The sequence below is a fragment of the Rhineura floridana genome, chromosome 10 (assembly GCF_030035675.1).
Source record: "Rhineura floridana isolate rRhiFlo1 chromosome 10, rRhiFlo1.hap2, whole genome shotgun sequence".
Lineage (NCBI taxonomy): Eukaryota > Metazoa > Chordata > Lepidosauria > Squamata > Rhineuridae > Rhineura > Rhineura floridana.
Genome location: NC_084489.1, coordinates 59105082 through 59118292, shown reverse-complemented (window position 1 = coordinate 59118292; position 13211 = coordinate 59105082). Strand labels below are relative to the sequence as shown.

General features: G+C 38.3%; 1 protein-coding gene and 1 pseudogene across 1 annotated transcript in view; one reads left to right on the top strand and one right to left on the bottom strand.

Annotated features, from left to right (window-relative positions):
• Positions 1-2698: 2698 nt before the first annotated feature.
• LOC133364896 (macrophage mannose receptor 1-like) overlaps positions 2699-13211 on the bottom strand; it is an 81806-nt gene continuing 71293 nt past the window's right edge. Inside the window, 6 exon segments of the mRNA XM_061585882.1 lie at positions 2699-3308; positions 5500-5541; positions 6861-7028; positions 8711-8827; positions 11305-11454; positions 12924-13089. Of these exon segments, the coding sequence (XP_061441866.1) occupies positions 3058-3308; positions 5500-5541; positions 6861-7028; positions 8711-8827; positions 11305-11454; positions 12924-13089 (894 nt within the window). The 3' untranslated portion in view covers positions 2699-3057.
• On the top strand, positions 8430-8548 carry LOC133365672 (5S ribosomal RNA; annotated as a pseudogene).

The window sequence follows — 13211 nt, the reverse complement described above, 5'->3', positions numbered from 1 at the left end:
TTTCCTAACATATATGTGTTAACATATCCTCTCTTTCTTAGATACACAATGGAAGCCTTGTTGAAAGCTGAAATAAAGATGGGTGTACTTAATGAGGACAGTGATCAGTCTTCAAATAAAGACCAGGAAGGAGATGACTTAGAAGATGACTTCTTTAACTTTCTGCCCCAGGGCAAGAAGTCAGCAGTGGACACTGCTGAGGAGGAACTGGTGAGGTACCTGAGGTCTCCCAGCAGGGAAGTGTCATCACTCCATGGCTTTCCACGTGTGCTGCGGTGTTTTTTGCAGCACAACACAGGCATGCCTTCAAGCGCCGCAGTAGGACGCCTGTTCAGTACTGGTGGCAACGTAATGACTGTAAAAAGACATTCCTTGTCTGACATGCTCTTTGAGCATCTTGTTCTTTTGAGACATAACAGAAACATATTATAAAAGCATTTCAAGTGTAAACTTTGATTTCAAGAGTTGGGGTATCATCATTGCTTGGGGGGATGTGAGATTCTGTTACGACGTTATGTTAATCTTCAAGTGTTGGGGTATCTTCATTGCTTGGGGGGATGTGAGATTCTGTTATGCCATTATGTTAATCTTACAGATAATTTTTTTTATTCTACTACCCCCTGTGTGTGTGTGTGTTTATTTTTAATATTGTTTTAGGCTTCTTAGATGTGCAGCAGCCAAGGCCAGCACCTTGTAGGAGTTTTTTTTTTAAAGTAACTGAAATGTAATTGTAGTGATTACTTTTGAGAAAAAGTAATCAGTTACTTTCAGAGCAATTGTAACTGTAACGGTAATTACTACTTTTTTGGGCCAAGTAATTGTAACTGTAATTTATTACTTTTTAAAAGTAATCTTCCAAGCTCTGCGCCAGATAATTAAAAAAAGAAAAGAAACAAATGCTATGAAAGTTCCAGAAGTTTTATTTAAAAACAAACAAGGCTGCAGTCCTAAGCACACAAACTGAATACATTATATGTGTGTTCAAGTGGGCTCTGTGTGTGTGTGAAAATTACCTGTCCCACTTTGGACAGGTCAAATCAATCAATTTCTAAAAATAGTACACATAATTAAATTGTGTCTGGGTAGCCTTGCGGAAATAATTTTCAGCAGGTGTCTAAAAACAGTATATCAAGAGCACCTGCCTAATGTCAATAGACAGGAAATTCCTAGCCATAGGTGCTCCCACACTAAAAGATCAACTCCTTGTAAATGTGGGACTAACATCATAATGCATTTGTAAAAATGAAAGTTCCATAAATTGAAGCTTTCAAGAACGGTAAGGCAATCCTTCAAGAAAATTTTCCCCAAGCTGTTAAACCTTCAACAAGGCCCAATAACAATTCAGCAGCCAGTGCAGATCTTTGAGCAAAGTGTAATGTGTTGACAGGATCTTACCCCTTCTCACTCTCAAAATATGCTCCAGGGGGTTGTGGGACCCTCTGGAGCAGATCTGGGGGCCCATGGGGAAGAGAGAAAGTGATGGGGATGACACCATAACAATTGCTGATGTAGTGCGCTAATGCAGTGTGCAAGGAAGCTAAGGAATGGATGGTTTTGGTTTGGAGGTGGTGTGGGAGTCAAGATTCAAATCAAATCATATGAGAGAGAGAGAGAGAGAGAGAGAGAGCAATTGTAATAATAGGCTACATACTATTTTACTTTTAAGTTTTGGGTAAAATTTTAATTTATATTGTGTAAAACACTTGAGGATAATATATATAATTATATATTCACAAAAGGTAGCATAAATATGTAAAATACACCATCTATTATTGTTTGTTATGAACAAAGGCAAAGGTGGAAGAAATGAAGCCATGAACATTTTTTGCCCATTTGTATTAAGAATCAGAAAACCCACTAAATATCCCAGCATTCTATACTGTGCTGCATTTACAAGGGCATCACTGGTGAAGCTTTTGTGGCATGTTTATTATGGAGAAATGTCTGCTGACCTATTATAGTACATCAACCACAACTCACAGGCAGTCTTAGTTGCACTTTTGAAAAGGGAAATTTAACAAGATTAAAAAGTACAACAAAACTTCCAGTTGTTGCATGCCCAGGATTCCCACAGGGATATGAATATATGAAGCTGCCTTATCTGAGGCAGACCACTGTCCATACAGCACAGTACTCTCTGCACTGGCTGGTAGTAGCTCTCTATATTTTCATTCTGCAGTGGGGCAGAAGCCAAGGGCCCCACTCAGCAGAACGAGCAGGCAAGTCCCCAAACGCAGCAGGGCTATTTTACTTCATTTTGAAGTAAGTGAAATAATACACAATACCATCTAAAGAACTACCATCTGTAAAACCATTAAGTCCAAAGTTTAAAATAAAGCAAGGCTCTTTTCCTCCTACCCAGGATTCTTTAACTGGAAAAGTCATAGATTGATCCTGGGGCCTTCCACATAAACAATATATGCTCTGCCACTGAATTAGGGACCTCCATCTCTCTATAGTGATAATATTGTGCCAATACTTTGCTGAGAAGTTGCATTATCTGTGCTGGTGGACCTTTGCACAAATGATTATGTCAAAGCAATGGGGGTCTGCTAGACAGACTTCATCTGCAGTTGCTTGAAGAACTTAAGGCACATCCAATGGAATAATTAAATAAATAATGAGTATTTCGGCAAACACTTAGTTCTCCAATATCAGTTTGTAAATATGCAGAGACACAAATCCATATAGTCATATCTCAATTATTAATTAAGCATTTATTTTCATCTAGCAATGGTTCCCCTTGACTGCATGTGTCTGTTTTAGAATCAATCTCCTTTCAAGTACTGTGTTAACTTCTATTATCCAGCAGTCAGTTATCTAATCACCCAGCCACTGGGCAAAATAGTAGCTTTGCTTATTTTGAATACAAAGCTCCTGAATTACTAGAAGTACTAAGTAAAATTATTGCTGCATCTACCATGCAAATAAAAATTCTGAATCAGATGGGCTTGTGACAACTATTTTGTGCAAGAAAAAGAAATTTTGATAGAATGCTTCAGGAGTCCAATATGTGTGTTTTTTTTCAAAACAAGGCACAGTTTATATTTTATCAGACTAAATGGCAACGTTCTCATTTTGTTCCATGTTCATCATAAGGTCCTTTGTGTCACTAGTTCCAGGAGTGGAGCTGCTATTGAAATAGAGAGAGTTCTCAAAGTTGTCATCTGTCAGCCTATGTTGATGCCTTTTCTTGTAGAAATAGTAACCGGCGAGAGCTGCTCCTGTGAGGATGAGGACTGCCACAACAACCACAATGGCAGCTTTGCTGTGGGATGGTGCAGGAGTATCATCTGTCTTTCTTGGTTCTGTAATTAATGCACAGTAGTTAACCACATAAGATTGGTGGGAATTATTATTATTACATTTTGATCCTAACCATCTTCCAAGGAGTTCTGGGTGACATTCAAGGCCCTTCCCTCCTCATGTTACCCTTACAACAGCCCTGTGAGGTCAGTTTGTCTGACACACTAAGTCACCAATAATCTTAATGACTGAGTAAGCATTTTTAACCTGATTCTTCCTAGACCGAACATAGCCTTCCCCAACATGGTACCCTCCTGCTGCTTTGGTCTTCAACTCCCATCATCCCTGACTACTGACCATGCTTGCTGGGACTCATGGCAATACATCTAGAGGACACTAGGCTGTAACCGCTATATAACACTAAGAGTCACTCAGGAATAGAAAGCACTTGGGCATGGATGGCTAACCTGGGGGCCTCTAGATGTTGTTCAATTCCAACTTCCATCAGCTGCAGCCAACTTGGCTAATGGTCAGAGATGATGGAAATGTTAGTTGGTTCATGCTAAATGTATTAGTTCAGCACAGCTCACCCATCCCTGCATTAGGGGAGTCACACAGGTATAGGAAGCATGGAGGGAGGGGAACCATCCAGAGTCTAGTCAATAAGACCTGTGTCTCTGAGGTTAATGGAACTAAGATATGCAGTCATTGTAGCTTATGATCACTGGTTGTATGAACTATGGCTGCAATCATATGCTACTTATCTGGAAGAAACCAGTTGGACTTACACAGACCTGTGTAAGATTGCCTTGTCAATAAGATGGGCAAGAACGGGGAAACCACACATAGGAATGTGGCAAATAGTCCCACTTCCAACTCTAGCTAGATCCAGAAATGATGGAGAATACTCATATTAATAATTTTCCTCAAGCAAATATGGCATAATTAAACATAATATACCAGGAAGAGGCATCCCTTTGTCAATTGTGATGGCCTCACCATCATGACACCTGAGAAATAAACATTCCAAGGCTTATTGTGTCATACTCAAAGCATATCCAGCCATAACACCATAAATTTTAAGTTTATCTTAAAAACATAAAATCTTGGATTGACTAGCATCCATCACAAGCAATAAAATAACACTGATAAAACCATAAATTACACATGTCATAAATTGCTAATTGGCTCCAATTAGTCAGACAATCCTGTTTTCACAAACACCAAACATTCCTAAATTGACAGTTTTTAGCATGTTAAGATACACACCAGGTATGTTCATATGTTTAAGAAATTTAATATGTTATTCTGTAGCTGAAATTTATTGTATTTCTTTCATGTGTTCAGATATATTGAGGAATGTATCATCTTGCTATAATTTACAATAGTTATATTTTCCTCTGATAATTGTGATAGTCAGTGATTAAATTTAGGAATGTCTCATAAATTTATAATCTTCAAAGGAAAATTTAGTATAAATATTCCTGCATTTTAGTACCAAATCAGTCTTCTCTTCTGAGAAGGCTCATACCTTGCTTGCTTGCCCAGATAAGCCTTGAAGATCCAGGTAATTAAAGGGTAATTCTCAACTCTGCATCAAATCTTTAGAATCTGTCATATTAAACCTGTACTGTATTATGTTCTTGTTTTAACACATTTCTCTTCCATAACGTCTTGTTGAGTTTTATTAAGTAAAGGAAACTTGTTTAACTGATTTTATCTCTCTGAAGACTTGTTCCTCACCCTCAAATTTTCTGTGTGTTGATTTAAAAAGCGGGGCTAATCCTCTCCCTCTAGTATGACATCTGTTTCAGGGAGAGCTAAGGTTGCAGCTTAACATTGCTAGGCTACAGTCTGCTGCATAGATGGTACATTTAGATTTCTACTCCAAACAGAGCAAAATCTGTCACAGGAAGATATCAAAAAGAACTTGCAAGGACCTTTCTCTTGCTTGGTCAGGAATTGCTGCACTTTGCCCAAATGTTACTTTCTTGCGTAGTTTTCTATCTCCAGACAATAAGGTAGTAAAAAGTATCACAATATCTTTTTGGTCATTTCACTTTTTGAGACTAACAAATAACAATTCCACATGCCAAACAAATTATCATCTGAAGTCTATTTCAATTTTGGTCAGCAAGCAGAAGTGAACGAAATGAATGTAGGAAACTGATATGTACTTTGATATAAAAATACTCAAAAGGTAATTTTTACCACAGCGTATTCTTTTATTTTATTTGTACTTAAAAAACTTGCCTTTCTTTTCTGGAACCTTCGCAGTAGGCACAATTTCAACAACTAAAACAATGGAAGAAAAATACTGAATTACAATATGTTCGAAGTGCTTTTATTGCAAATTTTGATTTAAATGGTATATTCTGCAGTATCTGAAATTGTCTCAAGTAGATCTTCTCACAGTAAAGAACAGCATTTTGTAAGGACATGGGTGACTCACTCTAAATTAACTTCATGTTAGATTGGATTGGAACATTTAACCCACCCACCCGAAATAGTTCAGTTTATGTATGGAGCCAATCTAACTTCAGAAATTGCCTGCCAACTCCTTTATCTCCCTCCTTCCCAGACAGGTAGTCCCTCTCCATCTCCACATCTCCTCACCTTTCCCTTTAAACTCTATTCACTGGCATTGACCAGTTATGATTATGGTGGTAACATGGTGCCTGTGTGTGTCAGCAGCAGCAGCATTCCAGTCACTCTGTGAAGGGAGGGAAGGAGGAAGGTCTGCTCCCCCATTTTAGGGTAAAATAGTCCCAGTGGCTATTAGAGATTGAAAGATCTGTCAATTTCAGTTTTCTCAGTTTGCTAATCTTAAATTCCCATCTTAAATTCAGTTCTACAGCAATTTGCATTTTTTTTAAAAAAAAACCCTTATGAAAATTATTCAGCATTTTAGTGTGAATTTCTCCTACCAAACACATTTTTGCATGCAGTATGGACTAATGAACATTACTGCAAGCAATTTCTTCTAACATAATGCATTTTTGTATGTTACTTTCACCAATATGTTCATTTTATGCACCTTTCCTCCTAATATATGCATTTTTGTAAACCTTGTTTGGCTGTAGAACTGCATCACAAAATTTGAAGAAGTGCAAATTTTGAAGGATGACTGTGTTTTGGTTCCTGTATTGTTTTGGAATGTGCAAATATGATCAATATGGCTCTAAATGTGAACTGAATCAAATTTGTCCCCCATCCCTAGGAGCTGGGAAATGTAGTTTTCCCAAGGCCTACTGCAGTTAAGACACCGCCACTTCAGATTGCATTACAGGCAGAAAAAGACCCCCAGTAGAGGTGAACCCCAACTAAACATTCTTTTGCCATAATGATCCTCTGAGAAGGGTTGATATTTCAACATCATTGGGGAGTTTCAAGGGTGCAGTCTTAACTCCCTTTGATCTCCCTTTGGCTGGTTGCCACCCCCCACTTGAAGAGAAGGGGGAATAGGGTTTGGGGTGTGCATATATGTGTGTAAGCTGGAAATTCATCTTCTGATGAGATTCCTTTCAAGCTGTAGAAGAATTTGGGCCAAGCATTAAATTCACTAGCATCTTCTTTTACAACATAATGAACAATATCCAGGAACAACTACTTACTTTTGTTTCTTTTGCAAACATATCCCATGTAGGTTCTGCAATAAATGTTATTCCACATCCCAGATAAAGAATACATTTCCACACACTCTTCATTACTGTGAGAAGAGGGTTCTCCAATATTCCAGCTGACAAAATCTACTTCACTGTTGTCAATCCATAACCAATTACCTAAGGTTAGGTTAGGAAATAACAGATAATGAGCTCCAGCAGGCCTGTTTCTAGCATACGTCAGACAGGGCTATTTAACGATTAAATTATCCATATCCATGGATTCAGTTTAATGAGCTACTGTATGCTACTTGTGCAATTTTAAAGTCTTGTCAATGCAGTATATCACAGTGGACAACTTACAAGGCATATTTTCTTTTATTTCAGTTTCCTGTAGATTTAGGTCTTTTTCACACATGATGCTTTCTGAACAAGGATATGGAAATTTCATTGTGTATTCCCATATATAAAATCTGTTGAACATGTTTGGTGGTGACTTCATTCTGAATGCATGTCAATACATTAAAATAAATGTGTGTGAGATCTTCAAACATGAAACCAAAATATGGGTGTAGCTGATTTCCCAGTCTTGTGCATGTCCGTGTTTCAAAAACAGCATGCATGAAACAGTGCTTAGGCTTGTAAAAAGTATTTGTAGATTTTTATTCTACTGTGACGAATTCAGCTGTTTTTCCAAATCTCTTTTGAGACACTTCCTACAGAACTCTGACTGTACTGCTTCTTCTGTTGGCTGATTTACTTGTCAGTGAAGATGATACAACGAGATGGGCCTGATCTCACTGGTAAAACCCAGGAATGGGAACTTTTTTAGCTCAGCAGGCCAGAATGTTATCTCCATGACCCCTTGTGAGATTAACTTTGACAGGTGGACAGAGGTGCCCATCTGCCAATCAACTGATATCACAATAATATCAGATGACCTTTTTTACCCACAGGGGTCTTCAGCTGCCCCTTCCATAGTGGTGTTTTGCACAGTGCTGTGAAAGGTGCTTTGCAAGCACCGCCAATCAGCTGTTTGGGACTGCCTGCAAACACCTGTTCAGCCAAGGCGGGATTTTACCTGCCCCATATCTGATTTCACATGACATTAGGAGTAGGGCAGGTAGACTCGGCTTTTCTAAAATAGCCTCATATTGGGAGGCCTAATTAGGCCTGCAAACTGGAAGTTCCCCACCCTGTGTAGGCCTTCAGATCCTAGCATTTGGTGGGACAATCAATAAAAGGCTTTGATTCTCTGGCATTTACATTCTAAACCCAAATGTCTAGATGTTTTGTGTTTCTTTATAAATTCCTAACTGGCTAATTTAGTTTAGCATTAAAGCAGTGCAATCTTTAGAAACTGATTTTTTAAAACTGAATATTCTGTTTTGGACTGTGACCAGGATGAATATAATCATGAGTATCTACCTTGGTTTCCTCATCTTTCACTTGCAAAGGATGACATACTGGTGAGAAAGGGGAGTTTTCAAGATTGTAAAATACAGTCAAATTTCCCTTTTTTGAATTTGCCCAGAGACAACCAACATTTCGATTATTTAAGTTCACATAATAAAGATATGTGCATACGGCCATACTACCCTAAACAAGCCAGATCTCTTCTGATCTTGGCAGCTAAGCAGTGTCAGGCCTGGTTAGTACTTGGATGGGAGACCACTTGGGAATACTGGGTGCCATAGGCTTAGAGGAAGGCAATGGTAAACCACCTCTGAATACTTCTTACCATGAAAACGCTATGAATACATCCAAAAGATTCATAGGGTCGCCATAACTCATAATCAACTTGAAGTCATACAACAACAACAAAGATATTCACCCATTACATCAGGAAATCAAAAATGTACCATTCAGATTTTTGAACATTCCTATCCAAAATGTATGTGTTTTGCTTTCAAGAGATTCCGTATTTTCTGCTAGAAAGTGTGATTCAGCTGCATCCATTACTGAAACCAGAGCACCACCTGCAAAATACCAGCAAGAAAACAGAGACAACATCATTTAGGTGCATTTTTAAGCAGAAAAAATATTTTTTTGAATGACTAATATCTAATTATCATGCTCAGGAGACAAATAAAATTAGGTCTTGGGTGAGTCTATTATCTGTGCAAAATTAATTGTGATTCAAAACACAGGATAGATTTTTGCCTTTTAAGGAAAACTATCCTGTCCTTCGCTATGTAAAAAAACCCTGATATAATTTATTTTCCTGCTGATTCGAAGGCTTGTTGACATCAGGATGGATTGACCATGGCAGAGTTTACAAATGCCACTGAAGTGTTTTCATTCATTCATTAAATTTGTATCTCACCCTTCCCCCCAGAAGGAGCCCAGGTCGGCAACCAAAAACACTAAAAGCACTCTAAAACTTCTTAAAAACAAAAGACTTTAAAACATATTAACAAAATCTTTAAAAACATATTAAAACAAAACATCTTAAAAAACATCTTTAAAAAACCAGCTTTAAAAACATCTTAAAAAGCAATTCCAACACAGTCCTCTACTTGCTGTGTTTTTCATTGGGAACTTCAAAAGGGTTTCTTTGGTGACTATTAACATGTATATTACTCAGGTTCTATGAGCATAAGCATCTACGCCATTATGTCTTTCATTGCTCAGCTGTAAGGAATCAAATATTGGGATTTTTCAATCTTTGATTCACCCCAGTGAACCAGAGTTTGGAAAACCTGCAACAGCAAAGATTCCTGGGAAACAGCCTCTCTGTGACCCCTGAGAACATATCGTGAAAGCCTGAGGGTATAGACTTCCTGTCTCCTCTGGAAATTTGGGAAATGTTGCCCAGGAAGAATCGGGCGCTCCTTTCAAACAAAGAAATGGTTTTACATAAGGATTATGATAATTCATAAACTTTAGGAACCATCAGGAATCTACAGCAGGGAGATCACACCTATTATCCGGAAACTTATCAGGAAATGGGTTGGTTCACATATTTCTGGTCACATTTACATTGGGGTCAGTTTAGTGAGAAAAAGGTATAAAACATGAGGGGTTGGGAGGGGTCAGAAGATCCTCTTCTAGAGGGCTCCAACAGCTGCTTTTCTTATCAACGCACCCTAGCATCTTTGGGACAATTGCAGAGCTTCAGAGCTAAGGATTTGGGTGAGATCTTCCAAATCTAGCGCTGGTTCCACGAGAGCAGAGCTTTTGGCTCATTGGGCTAGATACCAAAGTCTCTCTCTCAGCCTTAGTCTTGCAGCAACTCTCCAGGAAAGGTATATGCAACTTCTGGGCCTTTTCTTTCCTTTTTCTTCCTGTGTGGGTGAGCTTCATGTGAAAGTGTTCATAGGGTTAGTCTCTTTGCTTTAGTCTATCCAGTGTTGCTGAATGAATGAATAATAGTTAGAAAGCTGCTCATTGTTAAAATTGTAATTGTACATAGCAATATTTTTCCTTGTTTCTTCCCTTAATAAAACCACTCTTTATTTTATGTGTATGTGTCATTGGGTTAAGGGTAAAATTATATACATGCTCTGGGGGTGACGTGCGGGTAACTAGCCAAAGATCCTGCTGCATTCTTAATAGGGGAACTTGCATTTCTAATGAGCTCTGCTCATGAGGAAGTTCAAGGTCCATTCGTAACACAACCTCCCTCAGGTGAGCAGGTTTGCTCCACCTCCATCTCTCATCTCTTGGATAAATTGTCACTCATAATGCAAGGGCAGGGATGTGGGCAAATTGACCATGAAGCTTTGAAAGAGGCGAGATTGCCCAACAGCTGCACTGAGATACTTCAACTCTAGAGATCGTATTCATCATTTTTCGGCCATCCCAACCTCCCTCCATTGTCTTCCTGCCCATCTATATGTATAGTGTTATCTTCTTGGAGCAGGGTTCTGTATTTTGTTTGTTACTGTGTAAAACACCTTTTGCGCTGCTGCTGAGGCTATAGCATAGTAAGAAAAACAACAAACCCTTATTACTATTGCTGTTTGTTGTGACTGAGCCTTTATTATTGTCTTAGCATTGTGCATAATTAAGGAATAAGCATGCATACACACCATAAATTTAAAGCACATTTTCCCCCAACAGAATCATGGGAACTGTAGTTTATTAAGCAAGCTGGGACTTTGTAGTTCTATGAAGTACAGTTCCCAGGATTATTGTGGGGTGCTTTAAATGTGTAATGTGTATGCAGCCAATATTGTTAAAAATTCAAGGGTTTGGGATACTCAGCTACATATTTCTCAAGTTAGAATATATCACCTAAGTGTGAATTTTCTGTATATGTTGGATAGACGGCTCTTTTTTGGTCACTAGAATGAAGTTTTCTAAGATTAGCATCTTAGATGTATGTTTTGCTTCCAATCTTGTATTTTGTACATGTATTTTGCTCCTAAATATACACCTAATTAAAAGGGGAAATCATCGTGTAACTAAGCAAAATATGTTTTCCATCTTACCTTGATGAATGTGCACTTACCTAATTGTAAACAAGCTAAAGATGCCTGAGGCCAGGTTTTTTTCGATGTGGACTCAAAGTGGTAGCAGTGGCCACGGAAAGGAATCCAAGGCTTCTCCTCTGATTCTGGACACTTTCCTGGAAGTTGAGGTGGTTCCGTAGGTGCCTTCACTGTTTAAAAGAAAAGCAATAATTCATAATTTAAATAAATTTCCACCAGATTTTCTGTTCCAGGAACAGATATGTTTTTGTCATGAGGAAGTATAGCAAATCTGCTAGTGAAATTGAAACATTCCTATAACTGCAATTGTGGTTATCAAAACACTATTTTTAAATTAAACCATTCATAGGTACTAGTGAACTACTCGTGATTCAGTTGGTTGGGATGTTCTAACACTATGATTTAGAAATGTAACAGAGGCAACTAGCATTTCCTTTCAATGTACACTCTGTTTGGGATGATAGACTTAATTTAAGGGTTGCTTAAATTAGATTCTGAAAAGAGAAACTGATTTCCACAATAAAATATTTAGGGTACTTCAACACTAGGTGTTTAATGTGGAATTCTTTCTCTTTGCTCTGTAAAAAGTGAGGGGAAATTGACATGGTAGAAGATAGGAGGATTTACCTGATGAAGTGTGGAAAGTTTTGTAGCTTGCAGTGGGAGAACAATGACTGGGCAGTGCCTAAAACAAACCTGAGTCTAGAATGGTGGTAGGGAATCTTTTTGGCTCCTTGGGCCAGATTCTTATGAGGATCTGCCTCACAGATAAAATTTGACAATCACATGACATCATTGTGACATTGCATGATTGATAGGTGGGTGAGACCATCCACCTGTCAAAATTCCTTGTGTGTGAGTTATTTAATATCGAGAATTTAAAGGGAAAGTGGGAGACTTACAAAAGCCTTTTCCAATGCACTTTCCTTTTAAGTCCCCTGAGATTGAGACTTAAGGGCGGGGAGAAGACTTGCAAATGCCTCTTTCAAGTAGGAGACTTAAAACACAGGGAGACTTGGAAGAGGCTTTTGCAAGTCTTCTCCCCCTTAAGGCTCCCGTCTCAGGCGACTTAAAATGAAAGAACAGGGAGACTCAGAAAGGGTTTTAAGATAGGCCCCGCACTCTCATTTCAGCAAACGAGGGCAAAGAAGCTATCTTAAAGCCTTTGCAAAAGCCTCTTTTGTTACATTTGAGGTTTGTTTATTTTGTTTTGTCTTTTGAAAAAAAAACTACTGGTAAACTAATCTCCTGTCTGCAGCATCGCTGGTTCATCCCAAGGCTTGAGTTAATTATTCTGCATGAGGCTACAAAGTGAGTTCTGTGCAAAATGCCCCAGATCACACAGGACCAGACCACAATCAACAAGCAATGGAGACAACTTTTTGAAAGTAATAAAACCAGCAGTTATCCAAATCTGTCTCCTGCAATAATCAGAGACTTCTGTTCCTTATAAGACTACCTTTCTAAATGTTTTCATTTTTATAAGCATGTTTTTGTTTAATATCCTATCTGATGAAAAGCTCTATGAAGTGCAGATATGAAGTACATGGCAAAAAGCCTCAAGTATCTAGTCTGTGAGATGATCCTTCCATCTAAAAGATAAGTAATGAATGAAAAGCATTGCTCTTCATTTGCTTACCATCAGAATATTTACAGAGTGGGAAATAATTTTCATTACATGATCCTGTCTTCCAGGTTCCATCCAGATCTAGATAAACACAACCAAAATTCTGTTTTGGTTCCCCTGCAGCCCATTTTGTATACTTCATTTTGAATGCATCAATCCATGCATATTGTCCGTTGGTCTAAAAAAATAAAATGTTAAGTGAGAAGCATTGGTCACTCATTCATTTGAGCAAAATTAATTAAGTACATAGGATGAGTCTAACTGTGCTCTGTTAGGCAGGTTACAGGGTTTGGTTGAAGG